An 18,780-nucleotide genomic window follows, 5' to 3' on the forward strand; every position below is an offset into this window, starting at 1 on the left:
TCTCTGTACAGAAAGCATTAATTTAACGATGAATATTCACTATATTTTAAATCTTTACTGAGGTAGGTAGTAAAATGATTTATAATTCCTTACTGGATTCATGTTTTCACTGCAAAAATGATACCCAATCAATACAAAAAACTGCATATAACAGGAAAGTATAAAGAATGAAATGTAAATAACTCATAATCCCTTCATCCAGACAGAACCACTACTTGCGTTTACCTCACTTCTTTTCTTTCTTAACACATTTAAACATTTTTAATACCGCTGAGAATCACATATATTTTACATATCTTAAGCACCTTTCCACATCATTAGAAATTTTTCACAATTTAATTGCATAATATTACGCTGTATGGATGTACTGTACAATCCTATTTTCTAAGATATATTTCACTCTCTGCATATGCTCAATAGGAAAATGTATGCATGAGTTTTTAAAGAATTATATGAATTAGAAAACTGAACTGAATCAAGCCAGTCAAGTGCCACGGGCATTTACTAGACAGATTACTGCTACTTGTCTTTATGGTATACTTAACTCTCTGGGGCTGAAGGTCAGTACTTACTAGGTAAAATGCAAATGTATAATTTATTGGTGTGAAGCACCAAGAAGTACTGATTAAATCGTGTTAAGAGGTTAATGAAAAATCTTCAAATGTATTCTGGGGTTTTAATAAAATGTCAACAGCTGCAACCTAAATTAGAAGCAAGTGGTCAAGAAGAAAATGAGGCAGAAGTAATAGTTTATAACCCTTAAAACTAATTTCAGTAAACAGGAATCAAAAGAAAGGAAGAAAAATTCATCTGCGAGCTCAAACCCATTTATCAGAGCTAAATCCTACTCTCCTCCTTACACAATAGAAGATTAAGGGAGAAAAGAGAACTTTCCTCCAGCAGAGCTAACAAACTCATCCAAAAAAGAGAAATAATGGGTCAGACAGATCTTAACCAAGCTTTGGTAAGGTTTAGGCAGCAAATAAATGCATCCCTCCTTGCCCAACCCCCGTGGCCCTAGTATTCCCCCTGACAAAGGCTGCCCAAGAACGCTTCTACTTGGGATACAGACAGGGCCCACAGCAAAGCTGGAGTCTACGCATCCAGTAAATATGTCTGTTTATGCCAAATTAGACAAGCCAGGGTTCTAATCAACTCAAAATGTTACCTATTAGGTCCAGGCACCTTTCCAAGCCATTTTGTTGATGAATTTAAACTCGACTTATAAACTTGTGAAGCTACTTCTGAACTCCAGCAGACTACCTAACTCACGAGCAAGAGGGGGCCCCCCGAGAGCAGCACTTCCTCAGGGCTCCACTCTGTGGCCAGGCTGATTTCAGAGCAATGCTGCCAAGATAAGGAACCCTCTTACCCACTCCAAACCTCCACTCCATCTCATCTTCTCCCTCATTCCACCCAACTAAGGTAAGCTATAATGTAAATGGCTAATAATTAACTATTTAATTTTAAGAGAGAAGATTTACATTTTAAAAAGGGGTAATTTTCGAGCTGACCAAAAGAATGAAGCTCAAACATGAGTCTTTCAGGTAAGCTAAATAGGAGACATATCTTCGAGTATCTCGAAGCATACCTGGTAGTAAAACAAAGTATAGTATTCAAGTGTCAGCTTTCAGTTGAAAGGGGTATTGTTTTTGAGTATATGAAAAGGTAGGGAGATACTGACGTCTAAATGTTTGTAATCCTTATCCACTGTGAATTGCCTGAATTACAGCCATAGTGCTAAGACTGTTTAAAAGTTTAAAAAAGTTCAAAAGCCTCCAATGTGTACAGCCAATACCTTCATGTTTTTATAAAGCCTAAAGCTTTATGAGGCCTGACTGAGAACACAGAAGAACTTTAAGGCTCTGAGGCAGTAAATTTCCCCAGGAAACATGTCCTGCAAAAAAGAGGGAGACCTGTTCTCAGCCAGGACTTCACCTAGGGATGACTAGGTTCCCCAAACACTCTATGAGTCACACTCCATACCCACTCCAGAAAGCGACCTAAATGTATATTTCTATAGGTTGCCAGCTTGACCCCATGAGGCCATCAGGAAGATAGGGGGCCTCAGCTCTGCTGTTATCTCTGAACTCTGAAAAGCTAGTGACAGATATGCTGTAGGCCTTGCCAGACAACACAGAACTTACAATGCTGCTTGCTCCATAAGAAAAGGGGCTTCAGAAAGTCATCTCCGAATCATACAGCCAAGTGATTGAAAGATGAGTTTTTCTCACAAACCCATCATACCAGCCAAAACAACCCACTCCTTGTTTCCAGATGTCTCTGCCTTTAATTATACCACCCTTCTGAAGGAATAGCCTCCAATTTTCAAATCTCACTCATTCGAGGCCCTGTTAAAAAATAAAAATAAAAAATAAACTAAACAAACTCTCCAGCATGAGGTGCTGATTTCTAAGGGCCCAAAGTTCTTGCTCCTAAAAACTGAAAGCCCTTACTATTGGTGCTTCTCATTCAGCACTAAACCTGTGCTGTTTTTTAATTTGTTTTGGTTTTTAATCTTTTTTTGTGTATGTAGCTTATTTCTAAAAAGACTGTAAGTTCTCTGAAGCCAGGGGTTGATAGTGCCCTAAAATTAAAAGCTGGAAGTGTGTTTCTTCCAATCCTTCCAGGACCATGACTCTAACCCTCACTCTATGTCCTTCTCCTCAGTGCTGAGAATACAATGGGGTCAATGTTATGATACATGTGGCTCGGGAAACAACATATCTACAGCAGGCTGTCAGAGTTTTAGTTTAAATAGTGGCTGAAGGAGACAGGGGTAAATGGGCATTTGCTTATCAAGAAGGCAGGTGCACATGAAAAGAATGAATGAAGAGCAACTGCTTCATCTCGGTAAGTACCTAATTCCATTAGGAGATCCCCTGGTATACATTAATCACACAAGACAAGACTTGTTTAGGGACCACACAGCTGTCTATGCAGAAAGCTGAGCTCATAAATCAAAGCTCTGTTCCCAGAAGAAATACTGTTTACCCTCTCCACCAACTCCTTCCCCTCCCCTCTTTCCAGGTCATTCACACTGACAGGATGGGCAGCATGGGTCATTCACATGAAAACATGAATGTATCTCACCTTAAGTGAGGCCTATCCTGACTTGAAGCTGCCCCAGTATATTCTATAAACCACAGCTCTGGAAAGAGCGAAATGAAGCTGCCTCAGGTCTCACTGTGGTTACTACAATTGCTTCCCAGGCACAAGTATACAAAAATAAACAACAGCCTGATGACCTGATTGCTGGTGAAACCATTACAAAGTTTCTTATGTCTCTGCTACCTAATCTGTCAAACACATTCATTTTCATTAAGGAACATAAAGAGACAGAAAAGGAAATCTAGAGGATTTCACACAACTGGTCATTTAGGGATATAGGAAACTGACTTCTTGAAGCCCTTCAACAATAAGGCTGAGTGCCACAAACTAGTATTTTTAATAAGGTCCCTAAAAGATGTAGTCAGATATGAGGGTTTCTATCAAAAGTCTTTAAAAATATTCATCCCACTCCCAGTCTACAGATACAAAGATTTGTGTAAAAGTGTTTTTGTTGCAGCATTATTTATAATAAAAAAAAAATCAGAAACACTTGAATATTCAACAGAAGATTGGCTAAATAAATTGTATATTCCTGTGTCTGACTGACATGCAACCATTAAAAACCAATCAAGGAAGATTATTCAATGACATGGGAGAATGCTCATGATACAGTCAGTGAAAAAGACAATTACTAAAGAATATACATAGTATGAGCTTCATTTTGTGAAAAGAATATGTATATATCCAAGAGAAAAGAGACTGAGAGGATATACATTAAGATAGTGCTATCTCAATGTGACAATGAACGTATCTATGTTCATGTATAACTGAAAAATTATGCTCTACACTGGAATTTAAGATACAACATTGTAAAATGATTATAAATCAATAAAAAATGTTAAAAAAAAAAAGATAGTGCTATCTCTTCTTTATTTTCAAAGCTGGAAGTAATTAACATCTATAACTTATTTTTAACACTTTAATTACTATTTTTTTGATTGCGAAAAAGTTATTTTAAAAGCAGAAGCTGTTAATTTGCTTTCCATGGCTTTTCAGCGTTCACTGTTACTCTTAGACTTGCCCATGTAACAGGCCAGTTTCAGAATAAATCTGAAAGCCTTAGGGAAAACCCACCCCTTTTACTTTATAAACTTTTTAGGTCACTCCAAAAAAGGGGAACTTAACTTTCTGAAGTAGAAAATGCCTCAGTTCCTAACTGAACATCAACTACTTCCCATTCATCAGTTCCTATCAAAGCAATAGTCTGTCAAAATCTAGATTCTAGAGCTGCAGTTTATCGCCCTGTCCTGGTTCCCTTTGGAAAGAGGAGAGCAGGCATTGCTCTGATACCAGGTTTTGTGGTATACCCACATTACAGGAGATGTGCTAGAAGGTCCACGTTCTAAACCAGCTGGCCTGTGAAGTCTGAATAACCAGTGTCCATGTCCTCAGTTTTGGTGTATTTTATGCTCTAAAAACACAGTAGAAAAACATCTTCGTGTAGAACAAGTTACCTTAGGAGGCCTCTGCATCGTATGGCTTAAGGAACACCAGATACCCAAACCACCTTTCTTATCACAAGGCTGTCCTCTCTCCTTCTAAGTGATCTGAAAACCTCATGGTCAGATGTGAGGGTGCAAGAAAAAAAGGGGTGGTCTCTGACTCTGGAAGAGCACTGTCAACAGATGCATGTTTTCCAGGAGCTTAAGGAACTGAAGGAGAGGAGAAGGCAAAAAGGTTCCATTAGTATATGGCAGATTAGTTCATGGGATTTACCAGCTAGTCCTTAAGTAAAAGTTCTTCGTACAGGAGCCCAGTTTTGATCCATGGGGCCAGTGGAGGATGGAACAAAATACAAGAATAACAGGAACGGTCAGATGCAGAGGTTATAAACTGGTGAGACAATCTGGCTCATAAACATGTTTTGTTTGACCCTCCCCCACATGATGTAAAAAAAAAAATGTTAACTGGGAGATTTCACATACAGATATCTATTTTTGGCATCTCTTCTAAATATCAGAAGATTTAGCCACACTGGGCCTGCAACTTCCCACAACAACTGTTTGGAAAGGCATATGCTTCCAAAACCCAAGGTGCCAGGTGCAGTACTGAATACAAGTGATGCCAGCCCTGGCCTCTCCACTGATGCCTGTGCCTGCCTCGCTCCTGTAGGGGTCTGAGTCTGAAACGCCCTCTCTAGAGCCAGGGGGAGAAGAGCAATGAGGTCCTTTCCAGTTCTGTGTTTCTGCTTCAAATCTGTTCGAACACTCTACCAAGAAAGGTGAATCTAACTTATGACAGGGAAAAGTTGTCATTCTTCCCATAAAAAAGAAACCAAAACTTGTTTTAATCCTGAGAGTCCCAGCTGGCTAGAAAAAAGTCTAAGAGATCCCCGAGAGATTTACACAGACAGAAGTATGCCCACACTGGCTGTCAAAGTATTCAAATAGCCAGTTTCTAAATGATAGCGTGAGTAACATTTAAAGAATACAGTTCCTTTTCCTTGGAGTACCTCCCCTTCAGGGAATCCACCCCTAATCCCCTTAGCTGGAAATCTCAATTCATTATGTGCCAGCAGGGGTACTGACTCAGAATTTAACACAAAGTCATAGTAGTTCCTTCTGAATTCTAGGGAAGAAAGTTTCTAACTAATCAGAAATCCCTGTTTTGTTAGAATAAACTCTCAGTACTCAATATAAAAATGTTTCTAATGTGCCCCCCCCAAATAACTTATGTGTTATTTCACAATTTATCTATACAATATAGATAATTACCTTCCTTTATCACCTAGATATGGAGACATTAGGCAATCTGCCTAGCTTCTAAAGTGCTGCACGATTTTCAAGTCACAAAACAGCCCTGCTTAAGTATAAAATTATCATGCTTCTATTACCACATTTATATACCAGAATATTAGAGTTTTATCACTGCAATGGTTAAAATAAATTCAAACTATATTATGAATTATAATAAAACTAACCAAGTAAAACCTAGAGGTACCTTAAATACTAAGAACATGGCAGAAAATAAAAGTAAATCAGATCTGACAAGTATATCTGGTCAGAAACAATGCTAGACTAACATAAATCAAAAGCATGCTTCCCCAGAGACGGTAAACTTACAAACTAGAAATATGGCTCAACTATTTATTTTTTCCACTTAATAATCTCCCAATAATTTAGTAGCATCTATATCCACTATATTTAATTTAATCTAGTTAGAACCTCTAAGTGTTTAGTTATATATTTTTACTAAGTTTTACCTCTCAGCTAGAAATGATACTGTTACAAATAAATTACCAAATGCATCTGTAGAAGCAGAAAGGCCTACTTTGGCAGCCATCACTCGCTGAGGAGAGTGTCAAGCAAGTCCTGTGCAGCAGCAGGTTGTCAGCGCAGATGACAGGTAGCGCATGTAGGGAAAGTAGCCAGGGTAAAGCCCCAAAGCCCTAGTTGCTGTTTCCCAAGGTCAGATTCTCTTCAGCAAACTATTCCTGACACATAGCAAAATGTATTCAAATGCAAAAGAAAACAAACAAATGTACCACTTCCTCTCTAGCACCAGAGATGATACATAAACAGTCAACGCATTTTCTAACTGAAGGCATCTCCTTGGAGGGAAGGCTGGAACAGAAGAAACATGGGATCTGAGCTTGCTCCAGCTACCACAAAGACAAAGAGAATGGCCAGGGCTAAGGGGGGAGAAAGAGGGCAAGACCCACCAGGACAGATGAATAAGACAAGCCAAACTGAGATTTCCTCCGAGTTCTTGGCTGGCATGTAGCTTGTACCTAGATTCCTTGGCCCTGAAGCACAACCAACCCACTGCCAGAGCAAATGGCTTTTTCGACAGCAGTCCCTTGGAGTTTTCTCCTTGTGTCCGTTTAAACTTTCAGAAATTCCTGAACCTCCTTCACAGTCCTGGAAAAGTCTTGACAAGAGTACTAAATTTGAAAACTTCCTGGGAAATACCAATGAAAGGGGCTTAGAGTGGAAAGTCTTTCTATTTTTTAGAAATATAATCAGTATTATATTAACCACAAATAGCTTGACATGGGATAGCAGGTCCTCGGCCTGGTCTAATGTATATTTAGGTTTTCCAACTTCAAAAACCTTTGAGTTGCAATGCACTGCAATTACTGAGGCCCATCTTTCCTCCCCTTGTCCCTTTCCTAGTATTTTCCCTGTACAAAGGTAATACTCTTTCAACAAGTATTTACTGAGCATCTAGCCTGTGCCAATCCCTGTGTACCGTGGCAGGCGAGGGAAAAGGAGCTTACATTGTTATGGGCATAATAAGCCTGTGTAAAAATTCAAAGTATGTAGAAAGTAAACATCTCCTATAATCAACTACTACTGATTGCTTGGCGTTATACCATTTGAAATAACTTACTGTGTACAGAAGAATGGTATCTACCCACGTTTTGTAATGGGCTCACACTATATAATCTGTTTTGCTACTTCCTCCCCTTTAAACCAATCTTGGGGGTCTTTCCATTACCTTATTTTAAGGTGGGTTTCCACCTTTCAAGAGAATCCTTCGTAATCTTTCCCACTTAAACTACTGCATTTCCCCACTTAGGACTCTTTAGGGACTTGGGAGAGGGCTGGAAAGGTCCGTAAAAGGCCATCTCCCCTGGAGTGCTTGTCCCAGGGAATGCTTGTGGACTCTACCTCTGGAATTGACTGCTCTGTTTTGTTTCTTTCCCATAGTCAGGTCTCAGCTTTGGATCCTGTTCTTGCTTTGTGCCTAAAACCTTTAAGATGACAAAATAGGGGCTTCCTGGATTCTCTCTTTACTTTGCTCTTTTTCACAGTTATTCACACGAAAATTATACTGAATCCACTGATTATTAAAAATCAGTATCTAAAAAGATGGCCCTTTCCTTTCAATGAATATATGAATTTTAATTGTGTGTAGACATCTTAAGATGTGGGGAAACGAAAAATAGGAAGTAGTGTAAACTGTCTCCTGTTGTTTCTCCCCAAACAGCAAGACCACACTAAGGGCATTCTATAAGGCGGAGGCTACACAATAATCTCAATTGTCAAATAACCAAATGAATTTAGAGAGGAATAAAAGAGTAAATATTCAATGTATTTGTTTTTTTTTTTACAGCAACAGATAAAGAATAGTTTATTTAACAAAATTAGAACCCCATTCCAAAGCACAAACACTGGGAACTGCTAGCCAATCCACTTGGGCAGTCTGTGCCACCAGCAAGTCCCATCAAAGAGGAAAGCTGGCTGTTATTAGCTTTTGCTATCTTTGTCCTCCTTTTCAAGAGAAACATAAAATCATAAAACATAAATATAAGGTTTATATGGGGTAGAAAGTGGAATGAAGACCAATGACATTTTCCTCACCCACCAGCTTAAACTAGAAAGAGGTAAGTCACAAATACTCATATCACAGTCTACTAAAACACAATACTAATCGATATACTCACTGATGGAACAGAATACTGTAAAGCCTATTTATAAAGTATGTTGTCGTATCTATATGCTTCTAAATTTAAGACCCCAACTTGGTAATATAAGCTAGTTTCTGGGCACAGGGAACTATATTCAATATCTTGTAATAACCTATAATGGAAAAGAATCTGAAAAAGAAAAAAATATATATACAACTGAATTACTTTGTTGTACACCTGAAACTAACACAACATTGTAAATCAACTATATTTCAATTTATTAAAAAAAGGTTAGTTCCTGGGTATGAATGTAAATTAAACACTCCTCAGTGTAAGTGAATGAGTTAAAATTTCTTAAAGTGCTTTTCAATCCTTCTTTCCCCCTCCCTCCCCTCTGAGGCAGGGCCACCACTTGCTTGGTGATTACCAAAAAAATCCTGATAAACGTTTTCTCCCTTTCTCCCAAGGCTCTCAAGTCTCCAAATAAGCAGAACTGCATGAACAAACTAAGTTATAAGTAATAGTATTTTGGTGTGCCTGAAATAACCAAACGGATTTAGAGAGGAATAAAAGCGTAAGTATTCAATGTATTACAACATAACCCCAAATTTCCATTCTCCCCTGAAGAAAAGCCACCCCTGCCCTCAGAACTTATTACCACGGCTATGCCCACACTCCAGGTCTCCAGGCCTTCCAAGTAGTCACTGGTGGCCTTTCCTCAAGGAAAATTGATGGTTACATCCTTGATCTTAAGTTTTCCAATGCAATGCTCTTAGGAGTGCTGCTGTTAAGCTAAGCCAAGCCTACGCCAGATTTATTCCTAAAGGGCAAATTCCCTGCTGGGTGGCTCCAGGTGTCTGGACCAGACTAACTGCCAAACTATCCTTAATCAGAGCTAAATTCTCAGAAACCCCATAAGCTTTCAAGGGTATGAGTGAATGGCCCCCTTCTGTACAGAGATTAAGTACCCTGTGTCTTTGGCAAGAGCAAGAATTTCTAAAACACTTAAAACAGTATCTCTCTAGAAGAATGGAAAATAAATGAACTCTGAAATTCTAAACATTTCTTCTATAGATTTTAGCCACTAGAGCATAAAATCTAGCTCTGGTGCCGATCCTTGAGCCAACTTTAGCTATACGTGCATTTAAAACAAACAAAAACACAAAATTTTTTTTTAAAAACACAAGAAAGTAAAACAAGTTGATAAAACTTTTTTTAAGTAGCATAGATAACAGCGAAGGCAGAAGTCAAGGAACTTCAATTCTGGTTCTGGCAAGTGCCACTCTGAGTTACTTAGAACAGTCATTTAATCTTCTAGGGCTTGTTTACTTCGCTGATAAAAAGACAGGGTTGGGGAGGCTGGTCTAAATGTCTCTTAGAACCCTTGCTGTTCCAAAAAACCACACACACACACACAAAAACCCCCAAAATTATCATCCTAAATCCTACTCAGTTTTGCTAAATGCTTTTTTACTAGGCAAACAGTGCATACTTTTCCCTTATGATTCTTCATACCAAACATTATTCAACTATGTTAAAGAGTTGATACCCTATTAAGAATAAGCACTAGAAGGGGAAGGTATAGCTCAAGTGGTAGAGAGCATGCTTAGCATGCATGAGGTCCTGGGTTCCATCCCCAGTGCTCCCTCTAAAAATAAAGAAACCTAATCACCTCCCCCCTCAAAAAGGAGTAAGTACTAGAAACAAAAAAGATTAATTTTTTTTTGTCTTGAATACAAAAAACAAGGAAAGAAAAAGTGGAATGGAAATAAAACAAGAAGAAACTTCAGCTTCAACATTTCTACACAATATGATCACTTTACATTTTGTACTCAAAGTTTTAAATTCTCCCCCTTAATCAGGAAACTGAAACAAGCAACAAACCCCAACAAGCAAGCCCACAGTCCTGGGCTGTATTTGCAAGGGAGCATTGTGCCAAGTGCAAACAAAAGTGCTGGCTCTTCTGCTTGCAGCCCTGAAACTGCAGGAAAGCGGCTCAGGTATCGCACCCTGATCTGCGGAACCTTAGAGTGACCACTGAATGATCACACGCCTGCAGTGGAATATTCCACATTAAGTGAAAATGAGGGTTAGGCTAAATTGGGGAAGTGATTTCAATATAATTTAGGTGAAAAAAGCAGGACACAAAAACCATACAAACACCACGGCCGCAACTATATAAATTTAGTTAATGAAAAGAAAATATAACAAAAATTTAACAGTGATTTTGTGTCATATTTCTCCCCCGTTTTTCCACCTAAATTTTCTATATATTTTTTGCACTTAAAATTGACCACTGAAGAAAAAATTTAAGTAAAACTCATTCTAATTAACATGATTCCTTTCTAACCCAGGACTTACTTAAAATAAATGATCTTCCTCATTGCTTTTTTGTTTTTGTCTAGATTTTTTTCCCCATGTCAGAAGTAAAAATATTTTTGGCTACCAACATTATAAGCCTGTTTCTAAATAACTTGGATAAGGAATTCAGAAATCAAGCTGGCAGAAGTAGGGTCATTTTGTAAGATACGTATTTCTCAAACCAAAAGAGGACTTTAGAGTGGTTAGCAAGTTCCCCAACTTTTCCTAGGAAGGAGCCTATAGGCAATGCTTACTCCCAAGTTCCCCACCTTCCCCACCTTCCTTAACCCTAGCAATCTATCAGCAGACTCTATGTAAAGGGATAGAAGCAAACGTCTTTGGCTTTGTAGGCCATACAGCTTCTGAAGCGGCTACTCAATTCTGCCACCATAAAGCAGCCATACACACTATGTAAATGAATGAGCATGGTTGTGTTTCAATAAAACTTTTTTTTTTCCTTTTTTACAAAAATGGGCAGTGGGCCAGCTTCAGCCTGTGTGCAGTCGTTTGTCAGCCTGGGGTATACAGCACACTAGAGAACATCCAGAGAGCCTGGAGAGATGGAGAACAGACCTGAAGGGCTGCTTCCTTCTTCAGAGGGGACGGCCATCAAACCTTATTTTGATAGCCACACCGATTTCCAAGAATTCTCTTTGAAAGAGGTGTACTAATGAGTTTTCCTCTCAATGTCACTGAATTGGTTCCTAAATATAGCAGTTTTTCAACCATGACGTTAAGAGAGACATAGCTGTAGAATGCGTTGCAATTAATATACTACTAACAATATGATACTAGCTTTCAAATGATTTTTTAAAAAACATTTACAAAAGGGTAGATCAGTCTTATCCCTACAGCCTGCCTGGACCTGTATACAGCCCTGGGTGTACTGGCAGGAGCGAAGGACTCATGTTCATACTGGCAGACCATATATATTTGCATCAGAGGGAGCTTTAGAGACCACTGAATCCAGCCCTTTCCAAATCCACTCTAGCTAACAACTCAAACAAGTCAGGTTTGGCTCTATTAGACAGTCTTATTAATATTTATCAAAACATGCATGAAGTCAGGCAAGAAGAAACAGGAGACAGCCAAGAAGGGCGAGGGATAGTGTGATAATTTGCTCAGATAGATACTTATAAACTTTCACTGTTGTTCATCATAGAAAAACTTGAAAATAAATGAAAGTAAGAAAAAAAATTAAAAGCCCCACTACTATCACAGGGTAATAACTATTGCTATCATTTTGGTTCCTTTTCCTTCAAAACCTCCCTATGTGTATTAGAAAAATGTTCTTAATAAAATTGCTTTCTATGTTCTTTATGAAATATTATGTCATGAGCACTTTCCTATACTGTTTAATATGGCTCAAACACATGATTTTGTAATGTCTGTATTAAAAGTTCATCAAGTAGATGGACATAATTATTTAAATTTCTTCCCTATTGTTGGATATTTATATTATCTTTTTAAAATAGTATTCATTAAAAGTTGAAAATAATCCTATGGAAGCTTGTAAAACTATTTAAATATAACACTTCTATGTGTTTGACGGCAGACATTCCCTAACACAGAATAATATTCTGAGGCCCCTCAGAACAAGTCACATGAGAGCACACATTAATGACCACAGGAAGAGGTGTTATACCCCAAGAGCAGGCAGAGGCGCACTGGACCCACGACTGGAAAACTGGCCATCTGAATCCTTGAAATTCTCTTCTAAAGGCAGGTCAGGTGGTAGAGTCAACCAACATGACAAGTGGGGTGCAACTGAGACGGTATCACAAGACAGCCTTGATCGCTCTCTCTCTCTCCAATAAAGGAAAATTGTTTTGACTTGACTGCTATTATTAAAATTGTGTAGGAGAAAGGATGTTAAAAAGCTGGTGGCAAATGTTTCATTTATAGCATATAGTAAATTTGTGAGATACTTCCTTTGACATAGAAGGTCAACTAATTGGTCTTTCTCCCATGGGTGTCTGGAAGAGAGTTTTCTGCTGAGTGTTTTCTCTGCAGGTTATGATAGGGCAGAATGTCATAACAACAGATGTGGATGCCAGGCTGGCATTAGCAGCAGCATGATGTGCTTCCAAAAGTGGCCAAGGGCTATGAAACCTCTAGAGCCTTCAGCAGTAGAAGCCAAATAGATTTCCCTTAATCTAGCTGCCAATCAGAAAACTAAAACAAATTAATAATCTAATTCATATAATTTATAACACTAGAAACGGTTCCTCCCAGAATAAATTGTCTGCTATGAAGCTAAGCCAAAGGAAGAGGAACACAGATAACTCAGTGGAGGGACGGAGTTATAATTGCCCTCTTGAGTTACGTATTTTAAAAAAGCTCCAGTTCAGATCTCAATTTCCAAACTGAAAGATATGAGGTAAAAGGAACATATGTGTATTTTATAAAATACATAAAATATAACAAAATTATGTCTGAGCCAGTCAAGGTAATACAACAATGTTATTCTTTAACTTAAAGATGGGGAAAGGAGTATTTCTGATTAAAATCTATGTCTAACACTGTACGGCTGACTCTTGAACAATATGGGGATTAGTCCTAGTATAATTTATAGCTGGCTCTCCATACCTGTGGTCCTCTGCATCTGCAGAATCAACCAACCATGGACTGTGTAGTAGTGTATTATTTACTATTGAAAAATATCCACGTATAAGTGGGCCCATGCACCTCAAGCCCGCCAGCTATATTCAAGGGTCAACTGTATTTACCTGTGGAATTTTTAGAAAGAAATTATTTTTCAAACCTAATTTTCCCAGAGTTATTTGAGGAATAATTCATATTTTAAGTGGAAAATCAAAAACAAGCACAAGGTGGTAAGGGCAATTTTCTCCACCCCCAACTGTCCCCACACTTTTTTATCTGTCTGACAAAAATTTGCACAAACAGAACACAAACTCCTCTTTTTGTGTCTATGCCACAAGAACTTTGGATATACAAACAGAAAAGGTCAAGGACTATAGCTATGCCTTTCAATACAAGAAAAGTCAAGTTACATATAAATCTGTCAAATGTGAAAAGCAATCACTGTCACCCTTCACTCAGAACAGTGGAAAGAGCTGGAGTCAATGCTCTGGACAATGGCACTAGGTGGCCAACAAACCCATATGAAATAAACACTAAAACATCAAATACCACAGAGTTAATTGTCACCGTATCCGATCACAAACAATTCCTACAGGCCTGTTTGGAAGTGTTTTGTTTTTCACAGCCTAACTCAAGTTTATTGGAAAGTGTGGATAAGCACACAGCACACACACTTACCTTACCAGTGCATCTGGTTTGCTTAGCTGGTTATTAGGAATACAGTTTTCCATCAAGTCCTTGTGTGTACTTGGGCTCTTGCTAGTGCATTTCTGCTTCTTCTCGTTTTTACTAGACGAGGAAGGAATGCTCCCGTTTGTGGCGCTGTGACTTCGAGGTGAGGAGTTCACAACTCCACTGGCATTTTTGTAGTTTTTTGAGGAAGCAGTGCATGAGTCCTCTTTCAAGAGATTTTCTGTACTTCCCACAAGATCATTATTTAATCTTTTACTATTGATATGGTTTTCCATATACTCGATTTCTTGTATTTTAGAGTCTACAGGTTGTAGAATATTGTTGTTATTTATTCCAAGATTGTGTTTTTTGGCATCTTTGTCTTTCTCTTTCCCTTTTTCCCGGTATTCTATCTCTGGCAAAGTTGTGGAGAGTTTTTTGTTGGCTGGGATACCTCCGTTGTGGTGTATGAGGATCGAGGAATCCATGTCAGGTAATCCTTTGGCTGCTACAATACCAAAAACAAACCAACAAGCAAAAAAAAACCCACACTGGAATATTTAGTTGGATAAAAACATAATAGATTGATTCAACAACCTGCATTGTCTATGCTTAGAAACTTACTATGTTAATTTGCAAACTCATTTAGAAACAATAATCACAGCACATTATGCTAACTTGGAAGAGAATCCAAATAAATTTGAGAAGCTGCACACTTAGAAAATTGCCATCATTTATAAACACCAACCCATTAAAGTTTTTGCCTTGAAAATAAGATGAGGATTTTATAATTAAGTCATACTTCATTTATCAGTCAAATCAAACTTGCCTATCCCTGGGGTGAGAGGACACGGGCAGATCATACTTTTAAGAGAGGCCACATTTTAAAAGATGCTTGAATTAAACAAACTGTTAATAACTTTACTGAAAAGAAAAAGATTAAATAAAACAAAGGAAGAGGTGTGATGTTAGGATACAGGGCATCTATCCTTTGTCTTGACTCTATCATTAAAGTAGTAAGAAGCCTGTTATCATTTACAAGACCACTTGTAAAGAATTTTTGATATCAGGTCTACATATTCCAATTTGTCAAAGCCTACTTGAAGAGAGAATTTTGTGCCACACCAGAGAATAAGATTATGTCATATATCAACTAACAACATGACCCTCTCAAAATAAAGAAAACTGGTATTGCTGTCAATTCATCTACTGAATTGGTTATACATTCATGAGAGGCCATATTAGAAAAGTTAATTTAAGATCCATGTATCCATGTTGCATTATACAAATCATTTAAAATGAGACCTCTCTATCTCTGCTCTATTTAGAAGAATTTTGGCTTTTAAAACAATTCTGTATGTTTACATCTCTATCTTGCTTATACTTTGGTTCCTGGCTTGCTTTAATAACAGACCCACATAGTTATATATACCGTTTTGCTACTGAGAATAAATATTTTAAAATATTTATAATAAAAATATTAAAAAAGAAAATAAGCTATAAAAATAAAATATATAAAAATAATAAACATATTTTAAAAGCACAGGATCTTCAGACACTAGAGAGAAAACATCATGCACATTCTGTATTTCATGACCAAACAAAGTTTCAAATGGCCCTAAAGAAGAACACAGGAAAAGCCTTGGTAATCATCCAAAGTCCTAGCAACTTTTCTGAAACAAACAAAGAAAAAAACAACTTCTACTGACAAACAAAATAAATGACTAACCTATTCAGACCATAACTTTAGAGTAAAGACCTACCTTCCTCGGTCTCTTTTTCTTGCTTTTGTAGCATCTGTTGCTCTGGGGGGAGGGCTTGTTGAAGAAGCTGCATGTAAAATTCGTTCTCTTTTTGCACTTCCTTTTGCTTCCTCAACCGCATTTTGTAGCTTACATAACTTTTGAAGCCAAAGCCCAAAGTCACCACAGGGTACCCAATACTAGAAAAAGGACAATCCCGCCAGTAATTGTAAGTTAAAAATAAACAACACATGCATCAAGCACATGAGGACATCTATGACTGAAATTAAGAAATAAATTCTAGATGATAAGCATTCATTAAACACACAAATAAATGTGATGTCTGCTGTGGAAATCAGAGTCAGCTGGCATGTAGAACTAATCCCCAGGGAACGGTGGGACTGCTGGACTGTAAGAGGCTGCCCATTAGACTTTGGCATTTTTCAAACGAACTCAAGAAGTTACTACAGAGACTGTTGGATATAGTGGCTAATGTCTTTGATTAACATCGAACTGTCTTGTGCACGATTAGACTTAGGCATCCATATGCTTTTAAGAACTAACAGGGTAGAGGTTTTGTAAGTGGTCATAAATAAACATTACGGGAGTGTTAAAAAATCAAAAGGACATTGTCACTAATGAACTCATCTACAAAACAGAAACAGACTCGCAGACATAGTAAACAATCTTATGGTTACCAGGGGAAAGGGAGTGGGAAGGGATAAATTAAGGAGTTTGAGATTTGCAAATGCTAGCTACTATACATAAAAATAGATATAAAAAACCAACTTTTTCTGTATAGCACAGGGAACTACATTCAATATCTTGTAATAACCTTTAATGAAAAAGAATATGAAAACAAATATTTTATGTATATGCATGACTGGGACATTGTGTCATATACCAGAAACTGACATATTGTAACTGACTATACTTCAATTAAAAAAAATTAAAAGAAAAGAGGAAAAAAAGGATATCGTTTGGTTTTTAATACTAGAAAGATAGGATCAAATTCAAACTAATCTCCTTGCTGCCTGAGGGGTACTGTCACCAGCTATTCCTGGAAAATTAGTTCACAGACACTCCGTCAAACCTAAGTTCAAGAATCATTTAAATAAAATCTGATATTATCAGTGCCAACATTTGGTCTGTACCAACAAATTAAACTAGCTGTACTTACAACTCTAATCTCTGAGATAAAAAGATGAAATACTTTCATTCAACCCATCAGTCTGTCTCATATCAGTTCAAAGCCTCTGAAAACACTGTCAAAACTCATATTAAGCTGCATTAATATTAAAACTTATCAATTATAATTAGTCTGAATGTGATCTCACCACAAATTTAAAGTGACAAGTTTTACTGACCAGGTGTATTTAATTCGCTTGTTTGTGAAAAGACTTTAAACATTGGAAACTTTTTTGTTGTTGATTCCTTTATTTTGGTTTCTGCTATAAATATTAGCAAAAATTGGTGTTTAAAACATATACTAAGTGGTGATTTCTGCAATAGATAAAAACAAGAATCAAGCTCATTTTTAAAAATGTTTCATGGTTTAAGGTTAAAAAAGATATTCCCTTAAAAATTATTAATAACATTCTCTTGTTTTTGTAAATAGGCAAAGAAAACTGTATGTTCATTTAAGCTTCATGAAATAGGCATATATTTCACCGAGACTTTTTAGACTCATTATCTGGTTATAATAAAAAATAGGTAACATTTATCAGACACCTATGTACTTGGCACTAAGTTAAACACTTTACATATATCACCTCATTTCGTCTTTCCCATGACCCCACAAGACAGGTTCCCAACATACAGGTAAGAGAACTAAGGCTTACAGAGGGTGACACGTCCAAGGCAACAAAGCAGTTAGTGGGCAGAGCTGGGATTTAAGTACTCATTTGCTTGAATAGAGGGCTTATGCTCTTTACCACCATGTTATATTGTCTTCTGGGTTCATGTAAAATCTCTAAGAAAAAACTGACAATTGAATTCATCATTCTACTTTGAAAACACTGAACTTAATTACAGATTAAGAATACACATAATACTCACCAGTGAGCAGCAAATGGACGACAAAGGTCTACATGAAAATTTTTGAGATCTTTAAATCTAATTGCTGCTTCAATATAAACAAAGAGTATCCAGAGAGACACTGTGGGCAAACACACTCCCCTTTCTGTGGGAAAGCAGCAGAGAGATAAGCAAAAATGAAACATTAATGTAACAGATGGGTTGTTTGGAAGACTGGTTCAACTACATTAACTTTCATTAAGACTTTCAAACTAATTAAAAAGCACTTTGATCCAAACTGAAAGCTTTTATATTACAAAAGATGCCATGGAATCATAGACAAAAATAAAAACAAGCATTATGGCAGTAAATATTTATAATATACGTAAAACAAAAGAGTCATTGCCCTAACAAAGAGCTCCTACAAATCAATAAAATGGCAACTGAAGAAAAAAATTTGCAAGTCATAAGAGAAAAAAATACAGATGGCTAAAAAAAATGTGAAAAGATATTCAACTTCACTACTGATTAGGGAGATAAATATTTTTTAAATAAGATTTTATTATTTTAACCTATCAGATAAAGGAAAAAATTTAAAGATGGATAATAGTATAGGGAAGAAATGAAAAAGGGTTCATTCTCATATTTGACAATAATATAAACCAGGGTAACTTTCTTAGAAGGCAGATTGGCAGTATAATTAAATTTAAAATAATTCTACCTTTAAACCAGAAATTCCAATCCCAGGAATCTACCCTACAGAAATACAAGAGCCCTGGGATGTATAAGTATATTCAATGTATTGTATGCAATAGCAGAAATTAGAATTTAGAATTAACTTAAATGTCTATCAATAGGAAACTGTTCCATTATGCTAAATCTACACAATTAAATATGAAGCAGCTTTTCAAAAGAATAAAG

The 18,780-nt window shown here is 37.1% G+C and overlaps 1 protein-coding gene across 1 annotated transcript in view; it reads right to left on the bottom strand.

The window, feature by feature from the left end:
- Window positions 1–18,780, bottom strand: part of MACO1 (macoilin 1) — a 52,277-nt gene that overhangs the window by 15,014 nt on the left and 18,483 nt on the right. The window contains exons 4-6 of the mRNA XM_031464389.2: window positions 17,902–18,025; window positions 15,865–16,043; window positions 14,108–14,609 (exon numbers count right to left, since the gene is read on the bottom strand). Coding sequence (XP_031320249.1) covers window positions 14,108–14,609; window positions 15,865–16,043; window positions 17,902–18,025 — 805 coding nt within the window. The remainder of the gene's footprint in view (window positions 1–14,107; window positions 14,610–15,864; window positions 16,044–17,901; window positions 18,026–18,780) is intronic.

This window comes from Camelus dromedarius, chromosome 14 (genome assembly GCF_036321535.1).
Source record: "Camelus dromedarius isolate mCamDro1 chromosome 14, mCamDro1.pat, whole genome shotgun sequence".
Taxonomy (NCBI): Eukaryota; Metazoa; Chordata; class Mammalia; order Artiodactyla; family Camelidae; genus Camelus; species Camelus dromedarius.